At 37.6% G+C, this 19,698-nt stretch overlaps 2 protein-coding genes across 2 annotated transcripts; both read left to right on the top strand.

Moving 5' to 3' along the window:
- Positions 1 to 1,247: 1,247 nt before the first annotated feature.
- LOC127434691 (pentraxin fusion protein-like) lies at positions 1,248 to 3,102 on the top strand. Its single transcript, XM_051687605.1, has 3 exons — positions 1,248 to 1,385; positions 2,164 to 2,246; positions 2,382 to 3,102. The coding sequence occupies exons 2-3, from the start codon at positions 2,186 to 2,188 to the stop codon at positions 2,999 to 3,001; spliced, it is 681 nt and encodes a 226-aa protein (XP_051543565.1). The 5' UTR covers positions 1,248 to 1,385; positions 2,164 to 2,185; the 3' UTR covers positions 3,002 to 3,102.
- Positions 3,103 to 7,516: 4,414 nt separating this feature from the next.
- Positions 7,517 to 9,363, top strand: LOC127434689 (pentraxin fusion protein-like). Its single transcript, XM_051687604.1, has 3 exons — positions 7,517 to 7,685; positions 8,110 to 8,239; positions 8,348 to 9,363. The coding sequence occupies exons 1-3, from the start codon at positions 7,683 to 7,685 to the stop codon at positions 9,016 to 9,018; spliced, it is 804 nt and encodes a 267-aa protein (XP_051543564.1). The 5' UTR covers positions 7,517 to 7,682; the 3' UTR covers positions 9,019 to 9,363.
- Positions 9,364 to 19,698: the final 10,335 nt, after the last annotated feature.

Genomic DNA, 19,698 nt, shown 5'->3' with positions numbered 1-19,698 from the left:
CCTGTGAAAAACTCCTGGCTCCGCCCCTGTTCTCAACGGCAATACCAGCAGTGATGACAGCTGACTCGTCAGCAAGATCTCGCACTCTTCGCTTTCAAGTTACGTACATCACTTAAAGCGTGATTGCATCACTCAAGGCCAGCTAGAAGGCCTGGACTGGGACACATCCTAAAGACCACACCCACCAAGAACACATTAATCAATCTGATTGGCTGATGAATCTGACAATCTGACTTTAGATGCCTATACACTTACACTGTTAAGGGATTCTGTGGAAATTCTGAAGGCCTGACGGGGTGGAGCTCAGACTCACGCGCTGCTTCGGCTAAGGAGCATGGCTTCGGGCTACGATTTGTGAAACAGAACTCGCCACTGGTCATATCCCTTCTGAAGATACACTACTGAGATTAACTGCTGGAGTCTTATGGATTACTTCAGTGTTTCCTTTATGTGATTTTTAGAGCTACAAAAGGTCTGATCACCATTCACTTTTATTGTATGGACTTACAGAGCTGAGATATTAAAAAAAAAAATGAAAAAAGAAAGAAGAAGAAAGAAATGCATTCCTTTTTATTGAATATTGATGGAGCAACATAATTTGTGTGAAAAAAATAATAACAGAAGGTTGTTTTTATTAAAGTTATTTTTCTTTATTTTTTTAAAGAAAAATTTAGCCACCAGGGGGTTATAGTGATACTGTGTAAATAAAGGGACAGTAGTCATAGGGCAAAATTTGTGAACTTGGGCAAATACTTTAAGACAGCAAGATGCTTTTTGAGTAACTATTTAAAATAACTTATTCAAAAAAGGGTTAACCATTTTCTATTCATTTCAATCACATTTGACATTTCATTACATCATCTCAAGTATTCTATAAACAAATGAATCTCTGTTGTAAATGGATCAGTCATTGTGAGCACACTTTGGACACTCTTTGAACACTTTTGATAACAAATCTATTTGCCCCACTTAAGAAAAAACAGTGTGTTAAATAGGGGCCTTTAGCCCCTGCAACAGGGGGGCTTTTTACCCCAAATATTATCTTTTCACTCATTGGACATTAATTGAAAAAATTTGATTGAAAAACCTTGAACAAAACTGGAAAGAACAGCCTTACAGACTTTCCATGTAGTCTTTCCATTATAAAACCAGCATGCATATTAATTATTACAGTAGAAGCATGCTGTTAAAATTGTTTTAGATGTCATTTTGACTCCCCGTTTTCTGGTTGACTTGAAAAAAGAGAAAATATAGATGGCAAGGGTGGATTCCTCTGGAACCTCCTACCTGAATCTGAGCTCAACCCCTGATGTATTTAAGTTCTCATGATGGCCATGATCATTACCAAACAGTTGATCTGAACAGAACTGAACTGAAACAACCTAGTGAGTATTCAGATTTTGAACCTCTTGTGCCATTTTTGTTATCTTTGAAAAAGTGAAATATCATGCATATTATTCATGAAATGTTGTGACAACAACATTATTTGATTATTGATTATTGAATGGCTCAAACATAGTCATTGAAAATGTTCAGACTTTAAGAATACTGGATATCTGCCTAAAGGAATATTCTGGGTTCAATACAAGTTACCACAAAAAGGCAATAACCTGGGTTACAGTGAGACACTTACAATGGAAGTCAATGGGGACAACTTTTGGAGGGTTTAAAGGCAGAAATGTGAAGCTTATAATTTATCTGTTAAAACTTGTGTATTATTTCAGCTTTAAAGTTTAAATTGTTATTTTTATGGTCGTCTTAGAATTTTAGGGTTTACAGCATTACGTTGTCATGGCAAATTAGCTATAACTTTACAAAGAAAAGGTTAGTATGTGATTTTATAACATTAAAATAATGTTAACACATATTGTTTATGTCTCGTGGCTGTACTTTTGAAGTAGTTAGTATTTTAAAGTTTATGGATTGGCCCCATTCACTTCCATTGTAAGTGACTCACCGTAATCCAGATTTTTGCCTTTTTGTGGTAATCAGCATTTTGCCACAAATGTTGTTGATTGAGCTTAACTTGTATTGAGCCCAGAATATTCCTTTAAGAAAATGAGTATGAAATTTCATTTGAAACTAGTCATCATTTGAATCCAGTGGCACTAATTGCCAAATTATTTAGGGAGTTATAAATCTTTTGCTGTTACTATTTATCAGTTTTCTTGAGACCTGCAGAAGAATGCTGCTCTCTGCAATTGTCCTTTTCCTCATGCTCTCTCTCACCCCAAGAGCCACTGAAGGTACCACATTTTATCTTATTAAAGAACATGTTACACATTGTTGCATTTCCAAAGCAGGACTTTGCTTAACTTTTCTAAAGGATGTATGCATGGTTGTTTTTATTAGCAGTTTATTTTCAAATTTTTATGTTGCAGTGGGTCTTGATGGTAAAGTGCTTCTGTTTCCAGCCAAGACAGATGACAGCTATGTTAAACTTGTTCCTAAAAAACCAATGATGCTTTCAGCATTCACTCTGTGTATGCGTGTTGCATCTGAGGATCGGAACTTGAGGGACTTTATTCTCTTTGCCTACCGTACACCAAATTATGACGAGCTTAATGTGTGGCATGAGAGAGACGGCCGTGTGTCCTTCTATATTCAGTCTAGTGATCATGGAGTGTTGTTCAATTGGCCTCCTTCCTCATCTCTACATACTCACATGTGCTTCACCTGGAGCTCAGAGACTGGTATTTCTGCCTTTTGGTTTAATGGACAACGCAGTGGATATCAGGTGTACAGAAAAGGTTTTATAGTCAATCGTGATGGCACCGTCCTGCTCGGCCAGGACCCTGATAATTTTCTGGGCAAGTTTAGCGCAAAGCAGAGCTTTGTAGGTGATATCTCAGATGTGAACATGTGGGATTATGTTCTCTCAGAGAACCAGATTAGGGCATTATATTTAAAACAGAAAAGCGCGCCAAACGGTAATGTGTTGGATTGGAAAACCATGGAATATGAGATAAAAGGAGAAGTGCTAGTGGTGGAAGATAATTGATTATGTTCAGTTGTAATGTCACTTACACACACACACACATCTGTGTCAATCTGTGTTAAGTCTATGACATACAGAGTTAATAAAACCAATAAAATTTTCTGAGCATCACCAATGCTAAGATTTGACATAATTTGTGAAAGTAGAAGTAAAGAAAAAAGTTTAGTGTCTTTATGGATGTTTAGCCTTGTTGAGCAACTGTGGCTCAACAAGGCTAAACATGACTGGCCATCTATGAAATGTGGTGAAAGGGCGGCTCATTAACACAGACTTCTGTTTCTGTTCCAAGTCACATTTAACCTTTTTGTGCCACAGTTGCTCAAAATGTTTTGTGAAACACCTAAATAGAAGGCTGAAATACCACATGCATGCAAAATGTAAATTTCTGCAGACTAAATTCTTACCAAGCTGAAGTATTTCTGCTGTAAAGAGCTCCAGATGCTATAGATGCCCTTTCAATATTTATAGAACAGCTCAAGAAGTCTTGCAGACCCATCTTTTACTTACAGGTAGGAGGTTTGCTAGAGCAATCCTACACAAGATCACAATTTCCAAGAAAATAAACAATGTTTTAACATGTTAAAACTATTAAAAGGAGTCTCTAAGCATAAATGGAACACTAAAACTATCACAATGTGTACACACGAACACAAATAGTCACACACAGACACACACACACATTCCTGTACAAAACAGACATAAAAGATGTAACAAACATAACAAATGAAAGGTACTACTGCCTAAAGGGTGTGTTGCGAAAGCAAAAGTTCATGCACACATTAGTCTAAATAGGGCTTGAAAGAGGAAATAATCCACATTTTACTTTGCAGCCATCTGATACTGAATCAGCTTGCAGTGTATTCACGCAATAACATTCGGCAGTTCATGAGAGTCAATAGAATAGATTTTGCTTTAAAACATAGTAGATGTATTAATGTTGTATTCTTGCATTATCCAGTTATTTTTATTTTTAGTTGAAAAAGAATATGTTGGTTTCATACATTTTAACCACAAGTTGCAATGAGCAGTTATGAGTAATAGGAAATTCATTCAAATTAAAAGTAATTCTCACATTAGATGTTAATATGCATTTTATATTATGTTATATTTAAATAACTGTAGTGGACAGTCGTTAAGGAGGACACGGGAGGCAGGTTCCTCTACTCACAGGTAAGGCTTTTTAATGACCACACTGATCTCAGCTTCACAATAATAATCTCTTCAACTTCACAATAATAAACTCTCAGCTTCACAATATGATCAGTGTCACAATAATAAACAGCTTCACAGTAATAACTCTGGGGACCCAGGCTCTCTCTCATCTACTGGCGGCGTGGCTCTTTTATGTCGCTCTCCCCATGCTCACTGAAATTAGAGACAGGTGTTAGACATAATTTAGCTCAGGTGTAAGCGCCCTTACCGCTTTCTCTCTCTCCAGAGAGATGCTTGACCACGCCCCCGCTGCCACAATAACATTTCACATAAATATTGATTAAAAAAAATTTCTTCAGATGTATCACACTGGATTTGAAGTAGTTAATGTATATTTTGTAATGTCAAAACATTTCTAAATGTTATTTCTAAAAAATATATATATATGACACGGACAGTGCGTTACATCTCCGGGCTTTCAGCTGTTCAGAGCGGATCGCATTGCAGAGTTAACGCGTAAAATGAGAGGCGATGGAACATGCTTTGACATCAATGAATGTTGGTGTACAACGTTAAAGATGATGTGCTGTTCTAATTTTGAAGCGCTCTTTATCAACTGTAAGCCTTTCTACTCGCCCCTGGAGTTTTCCTTGTTTATTCTGGTGAGTGTTTATATTTCTCCACAAGCGTGTGTGAGCGCAGCACTGTGACAGCTGGCTGATCAGATCACAGACACAGAACAGCAATACCTGGACTCACTTATTATTGTTCTCGGTGATTTTAACAGACATTACATGCCCCACCAGAGACAGAAATATACTGGATCACTGCTACACAACATTAAGGGTGCATATCGCTCTGCCCCTAGAGCAGCTTTGGGACACTCTGATCACTGTCTGGTTCATCTTCTTCCAGTCTACAGGCAAATCTTCCAACCATCAGCTATACCTGTAGTAAAGACTGTAAAAAGATGGACCAATGAAACAGAGCTGGAACTACAAGCCTGTTTTGACTGCACTGATTGGAGTGTTTTTGAAGCTGCAGACACCAATTTGGATGAGCTCACAGATACTGGGACATCATATATTAGTTTCTGTGAGAATATGTGCATTTATTTAACGTTCAACAATGACAAACCATGGTGTGACGAGGAGGAGGGCAGGGCTGGGGTGTGACTATGCACGCCTGGCCCCCAATTGGGCTAATCAGCCGAGGAGAGGGATAAATGCAGAGAGAGAGAGCCACATGCAGCTGCCATGTGTGCATTTGTGTTTTGTGTGTCTTTTTGTTTAAGTTCTTATTAAACATTATTTTGACTGATCAGCCGGTTCCTGCCTCCTCCTTTCCCATCCTTAACCTTTGTTACACATGATTTACAGCAAAACTCAGGCAGCTCGTCAGGCCAAAGAGGATGCTTATAGAATTGGGGATAAAATCTTGTACAAACAGACCAGAAACACACTGACAAAAAAGATTAGAGTGGCTAAAAGAAACTACAATGAGAAGACCCTGCATCAGTGTGGAGAGGCCTGAAAGACATTACTAACTACAAGACACCATCCCCCAACACTGTAGGGAATCAGCATCTGACTGACGACCTGAATGTGTTTTACTGTAGATTTGAAAAGCACATTCTCACACCCCACACCTGTTCTGACCTTCACTTCACACAAACATCAACACCTCATGCAACCAGCCCCTTCATGCTACTCAACCTGCACTTAAGATCTGTGAAGTGGATATGTGCCAGGTCTTCCGGAAACAAAAGACAAGGAAAGCACAGGGCCCAGGTGGTGTTTCACTCACTTGTATAAAATCCTATGCTGACCAGCTGCCCCGCCATCTTCACACAGATCTGGAGCAGTGTGAAGTTCCCTGCTGCTTCAAATGCTCCACCATCATCCCTGTCCCAAAGAAACCCAAAATCACAAGACTTAATGACTACAGACATGCCACTCTAACGTCTGTGGTCATGAAGTGAGACTGGTGTTGGCCCACCTGAAGGACATCACTGGACCCTTTCTGGATCCCCTTCAATTTGCTTATCGAGCAAACAGGTCTGTGGATGATGCAGTCAACTTGGGATTGCATCATATCCTGCAACATCTGGACAGACCAGGGACATATGCAAAGATCCTTTTTGTAGACTTCAGTTCGGCTTTCAACACCATCATCCCAGCTATCCTCTGGACTAAATTAAACCAATTCTCTGTTCCCGCCTCTATCTGTCAGTGGATCACCAGCTTTCTGACAGATAGGCAGCAGTTAGTGAGACTGGGGAAATTCATTTCCAGCACCTGTACGAAATTGTGAAAAAGGCTCAGCATAGGTTGTACTTCCTTCGCCAGTTGAGGAAGTTCAACCTGCCACAGATGCTGCTGATATAGTTCTACTCAACAGTCATTGAGTCTGTCCTCTGCACTACAGTAACTGTCTGGTTTGATTCAGCTACGAAATCAGACATCAGAAGACTACAAAGGACAGTTCGGACTCCTGAGCGGATTATTGTTTGCCCCCTTCCCTCCCCTCAAGAAATATACACTTCCAGAGAGAGGAAAAGGGCAGACAAAATTACTCTGGACCCCACTCACCCAGCCCACTACCTTTTTGAACTGTTGCTTTCTGACCGGCGCTACAGAGCAGTGAACACCAGAACCGTCAGGCACGTTTTTTCCTTCAGGCTATCCATCTCATGAACAGTTAAAACTGCCCCATTGAGCAATAATTAATGCGCAATACACAGCTTAGTCAATTTACTTTATCCAACATATCCTTCCTCTTCTGCCATTTCATTCCCTTGCACTATCTGTATATAACAGATTTGTATTTGTACATATGTATATATATTTTTGTCTTATTGTGTATTTATTTATATACTTATATTTTCTGTTCGCTTTTTATTTATTTATGTATTTATTTATTTATTTATTTTTTGTTTATTATCTCCGTTTTGTCATGTTTGTGCACTAGAAGATTCTGTCACCAAAACAAATTCCTTGTATGTGTAAGCATACTTGGCAATAAAGCTCATTCTGATATATATAAACCACTCTGTATACTTATGGTGCTTCAATGTACCATGGTATTATCATCTGATACCATCAGATATCACATTGTTATTGCACAGATATGCTCACACACACACAAGGAATTTTTGACTTATCACTAAGTAAAACGTCTGTTTCTAAGCAGATAACATAAGGAGACAGTTCATGTTATTGTTTTAGTTATTTGCATCAAATGTCAATATATAAAAACAGCTACAAAACCAGTCTGGCCCTTGATCCTCAATGCAGTCATCATTGTTGCTTCATATCAGATAGACATTTTGTCCACATAAACGTTTCCTGTTTTCACACACTTCCTTCAAAAAAATCTCCATCACAAAATCATGTTTTTGCAGTGGAGACATCAGTAGAAAAGGAAGAGAGCAGTAACTGATACCTACTCGATTAGCAAGATCTTTTGATTTGCAACGTTTTGTCACAGTTGATCTGAACTGAACTTACCTCTGATAATCAGTCTGTTGTACATGGTAAGTACTCTGATCTGAAACCTTGGTAGCACTTTATTTTACAGTACTGTTCTACATTTATGTACTAAGTAATTACATCAACTACAGTAATTACTAGGTACTAAACCTAACTCCAACCCCAACTTTAATTCATATTAAGTACATGTAGTTACTTTACATTACTCGTACTTTCTTGGGTACGTATGCTGTAAGTATTCAGAAAGAACACGTACTGTAAAATAAAGTGCAACCGAAACCTTTTGTGTCATTTATTTGCAATGCAACTTTAATAACAATGAAGAAGTTGCACGCTAAAGCACAGGAAAATGGAATTAAATGAGTATTCCGGGTTCAATACAAGTTAAGTTCAATTGACAGCATTTGTGGCATAATGTCGATTACCACAAAAATTTATTTCAACTTGTCCTTTCTTTTCTTTAAAAAGAAAAGCAAATATCAAGGTTACAGTGAGGCACTTAAAATGGAAGTGAATGGGGCCAATTTTTGGAGCAAGATGCTGATACCAGCGTTTTTATTTTTCTGTCTGCGCTCTCTGACCGGTGAAGCTACTGAAGGTATCGCATTTTATAGTAATAAATCAAAACTACATTAGTTTTGCTTGTCTATTTTAGATTATGCATTTGTGTTTGATTTAGTAGTTATTTCTTTTGTTCTTCTTGCAGTGGGTCTTGGTGGTAAAGTGCTTCTATTTCCAAGCAAGTCCAATTCCAGCTTTGTTAAACTCTTTCCTACAAAACCACTGGGGCTCTCTGCATTTACACTATGCATGCATGTTGCGATGGAGCTACAGGATGGGAGGGAGTTCATTCTCTTTGCCTATCGCACACAAGAGTGTGACGAACTTAACCTTTGGAAAGAAAAAGATGGCCGCGTGTCACTCTATATTCAATCTAGCATGGATGGAGTGTTGTTCCGACTGCCACCACTCACCAATTTACGGACCCACCTGTGCGTCACCTGGGACTCAGCAACTGGTCTTGCGGCCTTATGGGTGGATGGACGTCACAATGGATCCCAGGATTATAGAAAAGGTCGTCAAATCCGTCCTGGTGGCACCGTTCTGCTCGGCCAGGACCCTGATATTTTACTGGACATATTTGACCCAGAGCAGAGCTTTATAGGAGAAATTACAGATGTGAACATGTGGGATTATGTTCTCTCAGGAAACCAGATTATGCCGTTATATTTGAATAAGGAACGTGCACCAAAGGGAAATGTGTTTGATTGGAGCTCCATAAATTATGAGATAAATGGACATGTGATAGTCATTCGGTATGATAATGATAATTTATTACGTTCAGATGTAATGTCACAGCATTGTCAATCCTTATGATATTAAGAAACAAACCAATATATATACATATATATAGATTTTTTTTTTTTTTTGCACAATACAAAAGAGGTGTTCTTGCATAATTGCACTGCAGCACTGTTATGACATAGATTGTTTGTTGTGTTGGTTTCTCTTCCTCTCTTCTTTCTCTCTGTGATTTGATTCTCCTCCCCTCAGTTCAGTTGCTCTTCTTATTACCTCCTAGTTTAAACAATCTTTTAAAAGAGCTTTATTGGTTATCTTACATCTATGACAGATTTCAAGTTTCTTTTGCTTGTGCTAAGCCAATTAGAAAAAAGCTAAACTATAATATAGTAATTGTCCGTATTCTCACTCATACAAATAAATTCCATTTAAAATATCACTGTTTTGTATACTTTATCATGATGGTAATGTCATGGTATTCTCTGAGGTATTCTGGAGTGCCAGGTCAATAATATAGTTAGTAATATGGCAGAAGTACTAACCAAGCTCAAGGATTTCAGCTAGTAAAGATCTCCAAATAATGTAGAAATCCTTACAAACTTTCTAGAACAGCTCTCTGGCAGACCGTACTATATCTGTTATGCCAGATGAGGATTGAACTCAAACACAGCACAGAGACTCGTAAATAGTTTATTTACACAGTAAACTGAAGGTTAATGGCAGAGCAGATTGGCAAGCTGATGGTTAGGCGTGGCAAGCTGGATGAGGAGTGGGGCAGAGGAAAACTGAACAGGAACGGGCAAACTGAATGAGTGATGGACCTGGAGCAGAGGAGAAAGCAGGTAAGGGCACAAACAAATACTGAGAACATTTAGCAAGGTAATTATACACAAACCAGCCTTAGAATTTGTACCAATTTAACTGACCGAACAATCTCACGATGAATGGCTGAAACTCCGGGTTGGACAGACTGGTGATGGGATGATGAGAGGCAGGTGAGACAAATCAGTAGGAATGAGCCCCACCCCACAGGAACAGACCAACTCAAACATACAGGGGGAGAAACAGACAAACAGAAAAAACACTGAAGACCATCATCCTGACAATGTCATAATCCGCGTTCAACAGATAATCCTGCCCCAAACTGAAAGTTTTTTTTTAATCCTTGAAAAAAGCTGTTTGAAAACAAATCACTATTTTTGCAATTCCATTTGATGGCACTCGTGGCACAGAAATTACACTCTTTAGCTTTTCATCTCCTTAGGTATTTAAACAAACCTCTTGGGCAATTAAATTTTCCTCTGGGTCTTTCACACCCTCTCATAAAAAGTATTGTATTGTTCTATTATTAATCTTACAGCCTCTGAAATCTGCTCATTACTGTACATTGCTCATCAGGTCTCATTGTAAACCATTAAGGGGTCCAAACATTAAAGGAATGTATATTTAAACACCAAAGTTATCATTAATTGCATGTTGTGGAAAGTAGCATCTACACATAAATTTGCATAAGAGACCCCAGAAACACAGATGTAGATCTTCAAAGTAAAGTCATTTGTAAATAGTGAATTTTTGGAAGATGACCAATAACAGTGATTTATTTTTTCAACATCAAGATTTTGAGTTCAGTTTTATTTGAATATATAATGAACAGCCGCATCTCTACATTAGGAGCAAGTGGGGCTAAGCCCCACCAGAGGTGGCTCTGTGGTGCAAATTGCATGGCATCATCATCAATTTATTTTAAGAAATAATATATTTTCTGCAACTTAAACATGTTTTATGTCCATTATGCAAGAAAAAAAAGTATATATTCTTTTGATAAATTCTATTATTATAAAGGTATGTTGCGTAAATGCCATTTAATCGTTCTCATTTGCTATGCAAGGCGCTAGCCCTTCATCCTCAGTGTTAATCAACGGAGATCTGGAGAACATCATGCTTATGCATTCAACGATGGCCTGAGGAGTTACTTTGTCTTTGCCCCATAGCCAATCAAAAGCTTTGATCATATTTATGTCAAGCTGTTGACATGAGCATCGGAAGTTACCGCTCTTGACCTCAGACCTGCATAGTGAACTTCACTGTTAAGTTTTAAAAGCTAATTGTATTATAATGTGCTGCTGGTTGAATTAGTTAAAGTGCACTGTTCATCATTTAATTTAATTGTATGTCATTGCATTGAGGTGTTGTTAATGCATTGGTTTGTATTAGATTACAATGACTGATAAATATTGGAAGTCTATCGTTGTTTTGATTAGTTTTGTTATGCAGTTCATTCGAGTTAGTGAGATAATATGCACACCCTTTGACGATTTGCCTATTTGTGGTTTACTTTCACGGTCACTTGAGCTTTTTGACGTGGATGTGCATATCTTAGTGGTGTTTTGTGCTGAGATTCAACTATTAGGGATGTTTGTGTGGCATCTTGTTCAGAGGTTGCCCAAAAGATTTTTCTTTATTCATCACTCTCTGTAAAATTTCGGTCATGGTATATTTTTATCAGTCATACTTGTTTTCATTTTATAAGTATTAGGGCATTGATGGGCATAGCATCCATTATAATGGCACATATATGACAGTAGATAGGCTTTTATGATAGATTTTTTGACTCCCCTTGTTTGAGTCCGGTGAAACCAATGAGTTCTAGTGTGAAACTTCTACCTGTCAATCAACCGCTGTGCTAAAATTATTTATTTTTTCTCCCCAATTTCCAATGCGCTCTCAGTCCTCATGGTGGCGTAGTGACTCGCCTCAATCCAGGTGGCGGAGGATGAATCTCAGTTGCCTCCGCGTCTGAGACCGTCAATCCACGCATCTTGTAACGTGGCTTGTTGAGCACGTTACCGGGGAGACATAGCGCGTTTGGAGGCTTCACGCTATTCTCCGCGGCATCCACGCACAACTCACCATGTACCCCACCAACAGCGAACCACATTATAGTGACCACGAGGAGGTTACCCCATGTGACTACTCTCCCTAACAACCGGGCCAATTTGGTTGCTTAGGAGACCTGGCTGGAGTCACTCAGCACGCCCTGGATTCAAACTCACGACTCCAGGGGTGGTAGTCAGCGTCTTTACTTGCTGAGCTACCTAGGCCCCTAAAATGAGGTTTTTAAACTTTGCGGGTTAAAGCGCATACACACATGCACAAGTTCACAGAACTTCATAGTCCCTGATGTGAACATAAATTGTAACATGAGAAGCACATCTGAGAAACACAGTTACTCCACTAATATAACGGACAATTCTGCTCTTAATGTGATGTTTGTGCTTAACTGCATGCATAATTGGATGAAATGATGCGCTGCTTTTTTTTGTTTTCTTTTTTGTTATTATGCAGTTTATGCTTTATTATCATACATTAACACACTGAAGTAATGATTGATGTATGCAGTCATGAAATCAGATACCCTCTACTCAAAATCCAAACACAAAAGAGATGCACAATACCAGGTGTAAATGATGATGGTGCCAGTTAATACACATCTAATATGCATATTAATACCAGGGAATAAACAAGGCACATGTACAGTGGGAAAGAGTGAAGTCACAACTAATGCACCAGGTTATAATGTTTTTCTTGTTTCTTTTTTTATCTGTCAAAATGACAGACAGGAATTTTGAATTATTCTTCAATGTTTCAAAGATGGGTCAAATAATTGATTGTTCAGTGATTGTTTGAGCCCCACACTAAATAATGAACCTGAAATGCCACTGATAATGAAAAGTGTATACTTTTGAGATGCTGTAAGTGGCCACCAAGTTTTTTCGCCATTTTAATCACTTTTTTTATTGTTTGTGTTTAAATATTCCTGCAGTACGACATTATTATTATTATTATTATTTTAAGTACAAATATTCTCAGTCTCTCAATTAAGAGACACTGCTTTGATGTCAGCTTTCCATTTACAGGTTATTTGTGTGAAAAAAAAATATGACATGGAGGATGCTTCCCTGGGACCTCCTACCTGAATGTGGGCTCAATCCTCAATGCATTTAATTCCTCAAGACGCCCAAAATCATGACCAGGCATTCAATCTGATCTGAACTCCTCTCAGATAAACAACCTGGTAAGTCTTCAGTACTGAAGTATGGAATTAAAGAGTTGAAGGAATATTCTGGGTTCATTACAAGTTAAGCTTAATTGACAGCATTTGTGGCATAATGATTACCACAAAAATTAATTTAGACTCGTTTTCTAAAAAAAAAAGAAAAAAAAGAATCAAGGTTACGAGGCACTTACAATGGAAGTGAATGTGGCCAATTTCTGGAGGGTTTAAAGGTAGAAATTTGAAGCTTATAATTTAGCTTTAGCATTAATCCTTGTTGAAACTAAAACAAGAATTCTCTAATCATTTACTCACCCTCATGCCATTCCAGATGTGTATGACATTCTTTCATCAGCAGAACACAAACAAAGATTTTAGAACAATATTTCAGCTCTGATCCTCAATGCAAGTGAATGGTGACCAGAACTTTTATGCGGCCTCTATGTGCTTTCTGGAGCTTCAGAGTAATCCATACAACTCCAGTGGTGTCTTTGTAAGCAGAATAATATTTATTTATTTTTTTACTATAAATCTCCACCTTTGACCAGCCCTGCAGTAGGTCTGGATATACAAGAAGAATGTTAATCACAAACTTTTTCAAAACTTGTTTGTACAGCACTTTACCCTTGAACGTCATCCGACCGGGATCCATCTGGGCCCAGCTTAAATATATGAGACAAATCGCATTCTGTAATGATTCGATCCCGTATTTTACCCTAGTCAATCAGAGGAAAAGGTAAACACAACATTTTTATGCAATTTTTTTAAACACATTGGCGCAGCTGCTGTTGTTTTACATGTGCTATCTAAATAAAGTTTGACTTGACTTGATTTTACGAAATGCTCCACATTTTACTTTAATTCAAATATGTTTGCTGCAAGTGCTGATTTTAATGAACAGATCTCTTCCAAAGATTTCACCTTTTCCAAAAATTCACCAAACTCTCACTAGCGATTAATCACGGGAAACATTTAGAAAAATCCATTGATGGATCAGGACATCAAACCTTTTATTTGGGTTCCTGAGATCTGTACAAGCAAAAAAAGCAATGCTTGTCAAATCAGCAGACAATAAATGACTAAGAAGCAACAAGTTTGATAAAAAGGAACAACTCTCTATGTATTCGCGTCATTTAGCAAAAGATAAACCCAGTAATTAGACAGAAACCAAATGCTAATTAGTAGTTGGCAAATGAGATTGGAACAGATGTTAGAAGCGATTCAGAGGAACTCGAATGTAGACATTGATGACACTTGTTTAAGTTGCAAAAGAGACCTGAACAAAGCAATATGTGTCAGTACTCATTATGATAGGATCAGGCAAAGATCTGAAACAATGCGAAACAATTAAAAAGCAATCTGTTAAAACAATAAAATAAATATATTCATAATAAATTAAAAAAATAAATACAAAATTCTCTGACCCCCACAGACTTATGGCCCCAGCATTGAAAAAGGACCCTTGTGTGGCATTTTCTTTGTTTGCTTTAAGTAGAGCAGTGCTTTACAAACACGGCTCAGCGAGGTGTAAGGTGAGCATGAACACAATGTGGCATTGAGAAAATGTGGCACAACAACTGCAAACATGACTTCAGTTAGTACAGTTATTGGAGTAGAAAAAATGCGTGTGTGACAGTGAGCCAACAATCTCTAGAGCAAACCTGTTTCATGATCATAACATGGATTATTTTCATGAAATTCATCATAAAATACAATAACAGACGGCAACAGGTGCAATAAATGACCATGTGTAAGAGTGCAATGACATGATGCTCATTTTTTGTCCAGATCTATTACATTAAAAATATATAAAAAATGCAATTCACGCAAGCCACTTACATGAATACACCTTGAATACACTTGAATATTTTCTGAAAATAAAGTAAAATATGTCATGTGGTGTCCAGAGACAGTAAAAAAAATAATAAAAAATAAATAAAAATGAATTACTGAAATTCTTGAAAAAGAAATGCTGGCATAACCAGTGCAGAATAATCTTTTGTTGTTATTTCTTAAAAAATAAGCAGTGAAACAATTGTGTTTTAAAATAATTTTTACATTTTAAAATGCTTTTGTCCACCAAATCAAAGTCATGTGGTGTAACCAACATAAAGCCTAGATTGCTATTTTGTTGTTTATGTTGACAAAAACCATAAAAAAAGAACGGGCTCCTTTAGACCCTCCTTTAGAGTGTGAGGTTTTAAAAAACATCTGATATTTATTTTGACATTTTAATGAAAATGCACATTTTGTTCAGGTCATGTGTAACCCTGAGAAAACGTCTTGATATTTTTGACTCAAAAATTTATAATATTTATAAAAAATATTTTTTACCTTGAAAATGTGTCTGAAAACTGAAAGTAATGATTACAGTGCATCCGGAAAGTATTCACAGCGCTTCACTTTTTCCACATTTTGTTATGTTACAGCCTTATTCCAAAATGGATTAAATTCATTATTTTCCTCAAAATTCTACAAACAATACCCCATAATGACAACGTGAAAGAAGTTTGTTTGAAATCTTTGCAAATTTATTAAAAAGAAAAAAACGGAAATAAATCACATACATAAGTATTCACAGCCTTTGCCATGACACTCAAAATTGAGCTCAGGTGCATCCTGTTTCCACTGATCATCCTTGAGATGTTTCTACAACTTGATTGGAATCCACCTGTGGTAAATTCAGTTGATTGGACATGATTTGGAAAGGCACACACCTGTCTATATAAGGTCCCACAGTTAACAGTGCATGTCAGAGCACAAACCAAGCCATGAAGTCCAAGGAATTGTCTGTAGACCTCCGAGACAGGATTGTATCGAGGCACAGATCTGGGGAAGGGTACAAAAAAGTTTCTGCAGCATTGAAGGTCCCAATGAGCACAGTGGCCTCCATCAGCCGTAAATGGAAGAAGTTTGGAACCACCAGGACTCTTCCTAGAGCTGGCCGCCTGGCCAAACTGAGTGATCGGGGGAGAAGGGCCTTAGTCAGGGAGGTGACCAAGAACCCGATGGTCACTCTGACAGAGCTCCAGCATTTCTCTGTGGAGAAAGGAGAACCTTCCAGAAGAACAACCATCTCTGCAGCACTCCACCAATCAGGCCTGTATGGTAGAGTGGCCAGACGGAAGCCACTCCTCAGTAAAAGGCACATGACAGCCCGCCTGGAGTTTGCCAAAAAGGCACCTGAAGGACTCTCAGAACATGAGAAACAAAGATTGAACTCTTTGGCCTGAATGGCAAGCGTCGTGTCTAGAGGAAACCAGGCACCGCTCATCACCTGGCCAATACCATCCCTACAGTGAAGCATGGTGGTGGCAGCATCATGCTGTGGGGATGTTTTTCAGCGGAAGGAACTGGGAGACCAGTCAGGATCGAGGGAAAGATGAATGCAGCAATGTACAGAGACATCCTTGATGAAAACCTGCTCCAGAGTGCTCTGGACCTCAGACTGGGGCGAAGGTTCATCTTCTAACAGGACAACGACCCTAAGCACACAGCCAAGATAACAAAGGAGTGGCTCCGGGACAACTCTGTGAATGTCCTTGAGTGGCCCAGCCAGAGCCCAGACTTTAACCCGATTGAACATCTCTGGAGAGATCTGAAAATGGCTGTGCACCGACGCTCCCCATCCAACCTGATGGAGCTTGAGAGGTCCTGCAAAGAAGAATGGGAGAAACTGCCCAAAAATAGGTGTGCCAAGCTTGTAGCATCATACTCAAAAAGACTTGATGCTGTAATTGGTGCCAAAGGTGCTTCAACAAAGTACTGAGCAAAGGCTGTGAATACTCATGTATATGTGATTTTATTTTATTTATTTATTTATTTTTCGTTTATTTATTTGTAATAAATTTGCAAAGATTTCAAACAAACTTCTTTCACGTTGTCATTATGGGGTATTGTTTGAAGAATTTTGAGGAAAATAATGAATTTAATCCATTTTGGAATAAGGCTGTAACATAACAAAATGTGGAAAAAGTGAAGCCTGGGACATTTTATTTTTCACTGTCACATTGTTTTCATGACATAGTTTCCTTTTTTAATGCAGTATTGAAATTATACTCACCAGACACAATATATATATACTGAGTATACATAAACAGTATCTATATACTTTCACTTACTGGACAGTTTTTGAAAAATGTTTGATTTAATGACCTTAAACAAAACTGAAAATGATTAAGTATTTTGTCTCAAAAGAAATGTGTTAAGTTCAGGGATTTTCATTAGCCACATAAATTTGCAACATTAAAAAAAAAAAGATAAAATTGCCTCAATCAACCTATAGACACCACACACAAAGATCTCATTGATCAGTAAAATGTTGCAGTTCATAGTGACAGACAGGTGTTTAGGAAAGTTCTGTGGTAGTTTTTGTTACTATATAGTGTTTTGGAAGAAAATAAAATCAATGGAGCCTTTTAGCCCCGTTATACCCTATATATATTATTAAAATCAACATAAATTAATTTCTGTGAAACAAATACTACTATGATGTATAATAACAATTGTAGCCAACTTTACAGTGGTACAATGTAAATAATGGTCTTTTATCTTTTTTATTTTTTAACAAAATTGAGAATTTTTATTTTTTGGAGATAATGTCATAATACAAAAATCATTACAGGTTTTATGTACTTTGTGAAAAACATAATTTCTTATTTTTTCTTTTGATTTAGTTGTGAAATATAACAGGATTTTTTGTTTTTGTGAGATTTTGGCTACCCAAAGATTTTAATCATTTATTTCAGTCTTTTTCATTGTTTTTCCATCTTTCATATCAGGTGGCTTCAATTATCAGACACACTTATAAGAACAAATTTAATTATGTTGGTGCAACAAAGAAAACATACCGTTTTACTACAGACTTTGTTTAGGGTTTTTGCAAAATCCCTAAATAAAGACAAAATGTCTGATTGTAACTGCTGCACGAGCTTTCAAGCTACACCACCAAACTTGGTACAGAGCTTTAGACTGTTCTAACTGTCTTTGTTAGCCAGTAAAAATAGCCAATAATCCAATAGATTTACGTTGATGTATCTATCTGTTTGTCTGTCTACCTTTTCTTTTCTGTTGAGTTGGACCTGCAAAAATTCAACTTAACCCTTGTGTTGTATTTGTTTTGTGCTAAAACATTTGTGTTCCTGGTCAAAAATGACCGACGCACTAAGATTGTTTATAAATCTCTCATATTGCCTATATTATCACAACCTACTGCATCCTTTCATCAACTTCTTTTTTAGTTATTATGACAGGTTTTGTTCTCCTTTTTTGAACATATTTAAAAATATATATATATTTATTGATGGAAGGATTAATTGAACTGAGCATTTACCAGGCCAGAGGGGGCACTTCTATCCCGATTCAAATGAGCCCAAACACAACATAATATTGATAAGTAGATCTTTAAATATTCCTCAGAGACACATAGTGTGTGTGTGTGTGCGTGTGTGTGTGTGTGTGTGTGTGTGCGCGCGCACGTGTGTGTGTGCGTGTGTGTGCACATGTCCGAGGACTTTGTGTGTGCAAACACACATTCACATAATATGCTCATCTAAGGATTGGGATGCTCCTGAACACTTCATATTTCTGTATTTTGTAGTCTAATCCATTCATTTCCAGTGGCCGGTCATTTTTGACCGAGAACACAAAAATTGTAACAAAGTGAAATAAAACCGAAAAATGTAAAGAAAACGGTCCACATTTGTGTGTGTGTGTGTGTGTGTGTGTGTGTGTGTGTGTGTGTGTGTGTGTGTGTGTGTGTGTGTGTTTTCAGATACCATATGTGAACAAAGTCAAGAAATTTTATTCCAGTTGGATTAAGTAAGAAAAAAAAAAAAGTCGTCCAGGTCAAAATGACCAAAACACAACATAAGGGTTAAAATTATTTGATGTCTTGATAATCTTTTATTAGTCTATTTTATTCATGCTTTGTTTCCTTTAGACCTGCTGCAAAATGCTTGTACCAGTGGTTATCCTGTTTTGTGTGTTCTCTCTGACCTCAGCAGCTACAGAATGTATCGGACTTTACCTCAAGAAATCAAACAAATTTGTCTTAAGTATTTTTATCACAGGTCCAGGACTAAAATGCACATTTTGATCTTTAGGGTGGGCAAGTTGTTGTCTCTTCATTGGACCAGGAGGAGGGTATCAAAAGTTTTTGGGGGGTACAAGAAAAATAGTGCAGAGGTGAAGAAGTGCAGAGTTTTGCCGGCGAGCTCACAGACCTGAACATGTGGGATTATGTTCTCTCGGGGAGTCAGATTAAAGCATTGTGTTTAAACCAGGCACTGCGTGTGCCGAAGGGAAACGTGTTTGATCGAAACTCCATATAATATGAGATTAATGGAAATGTGCTAGTGGTGCAAGATGATTAAATATATTCAGCTGCAGTGTCACACACATTCTAACACACTCACCTCAATACACAAGTGTGCCACACCACTTATAACAATACCAGTGGCGGTCCGTGACAGAATTTTCAGAGGAGGCATATATAAATTATGCTGCCTTCATGTGCTATCGGAATTATCCTACTTCCCACTTCTGAAGTTGTAATTATGAGTACGTCTTTTTCAAGTGCTTTGTTGTCAGAAAGAACAGGAAACATGGAAGGTTCATTCATACATATTTCTTGAGGAACTTTTATTTTGACATATCATAATACATATCACTCAGTTAGCTTGCTGACAATAATGGAATTT

This window comes from Myxocyprinus asiaticus, chromosome 44 (genome assembly GCF_019703515.2).
Source record: "Myxocyprinus asiaticus isolate MX2 ecotype Aquarium Trade chromosome 44, UBuf_Myxa_2, whole genome shotgun sequence".
In the NCBI taxonomy this organism is placed as follows: Eukaryota; Metazoa; Chordata; class Actinopteri; order Cypriniformes; family Catostomidae; genus Myxocyprinus; species Myxocyprinus asiaticus.
This window is presented reverse-complemented; position numbering and strand designations above follow the sequence as displayed.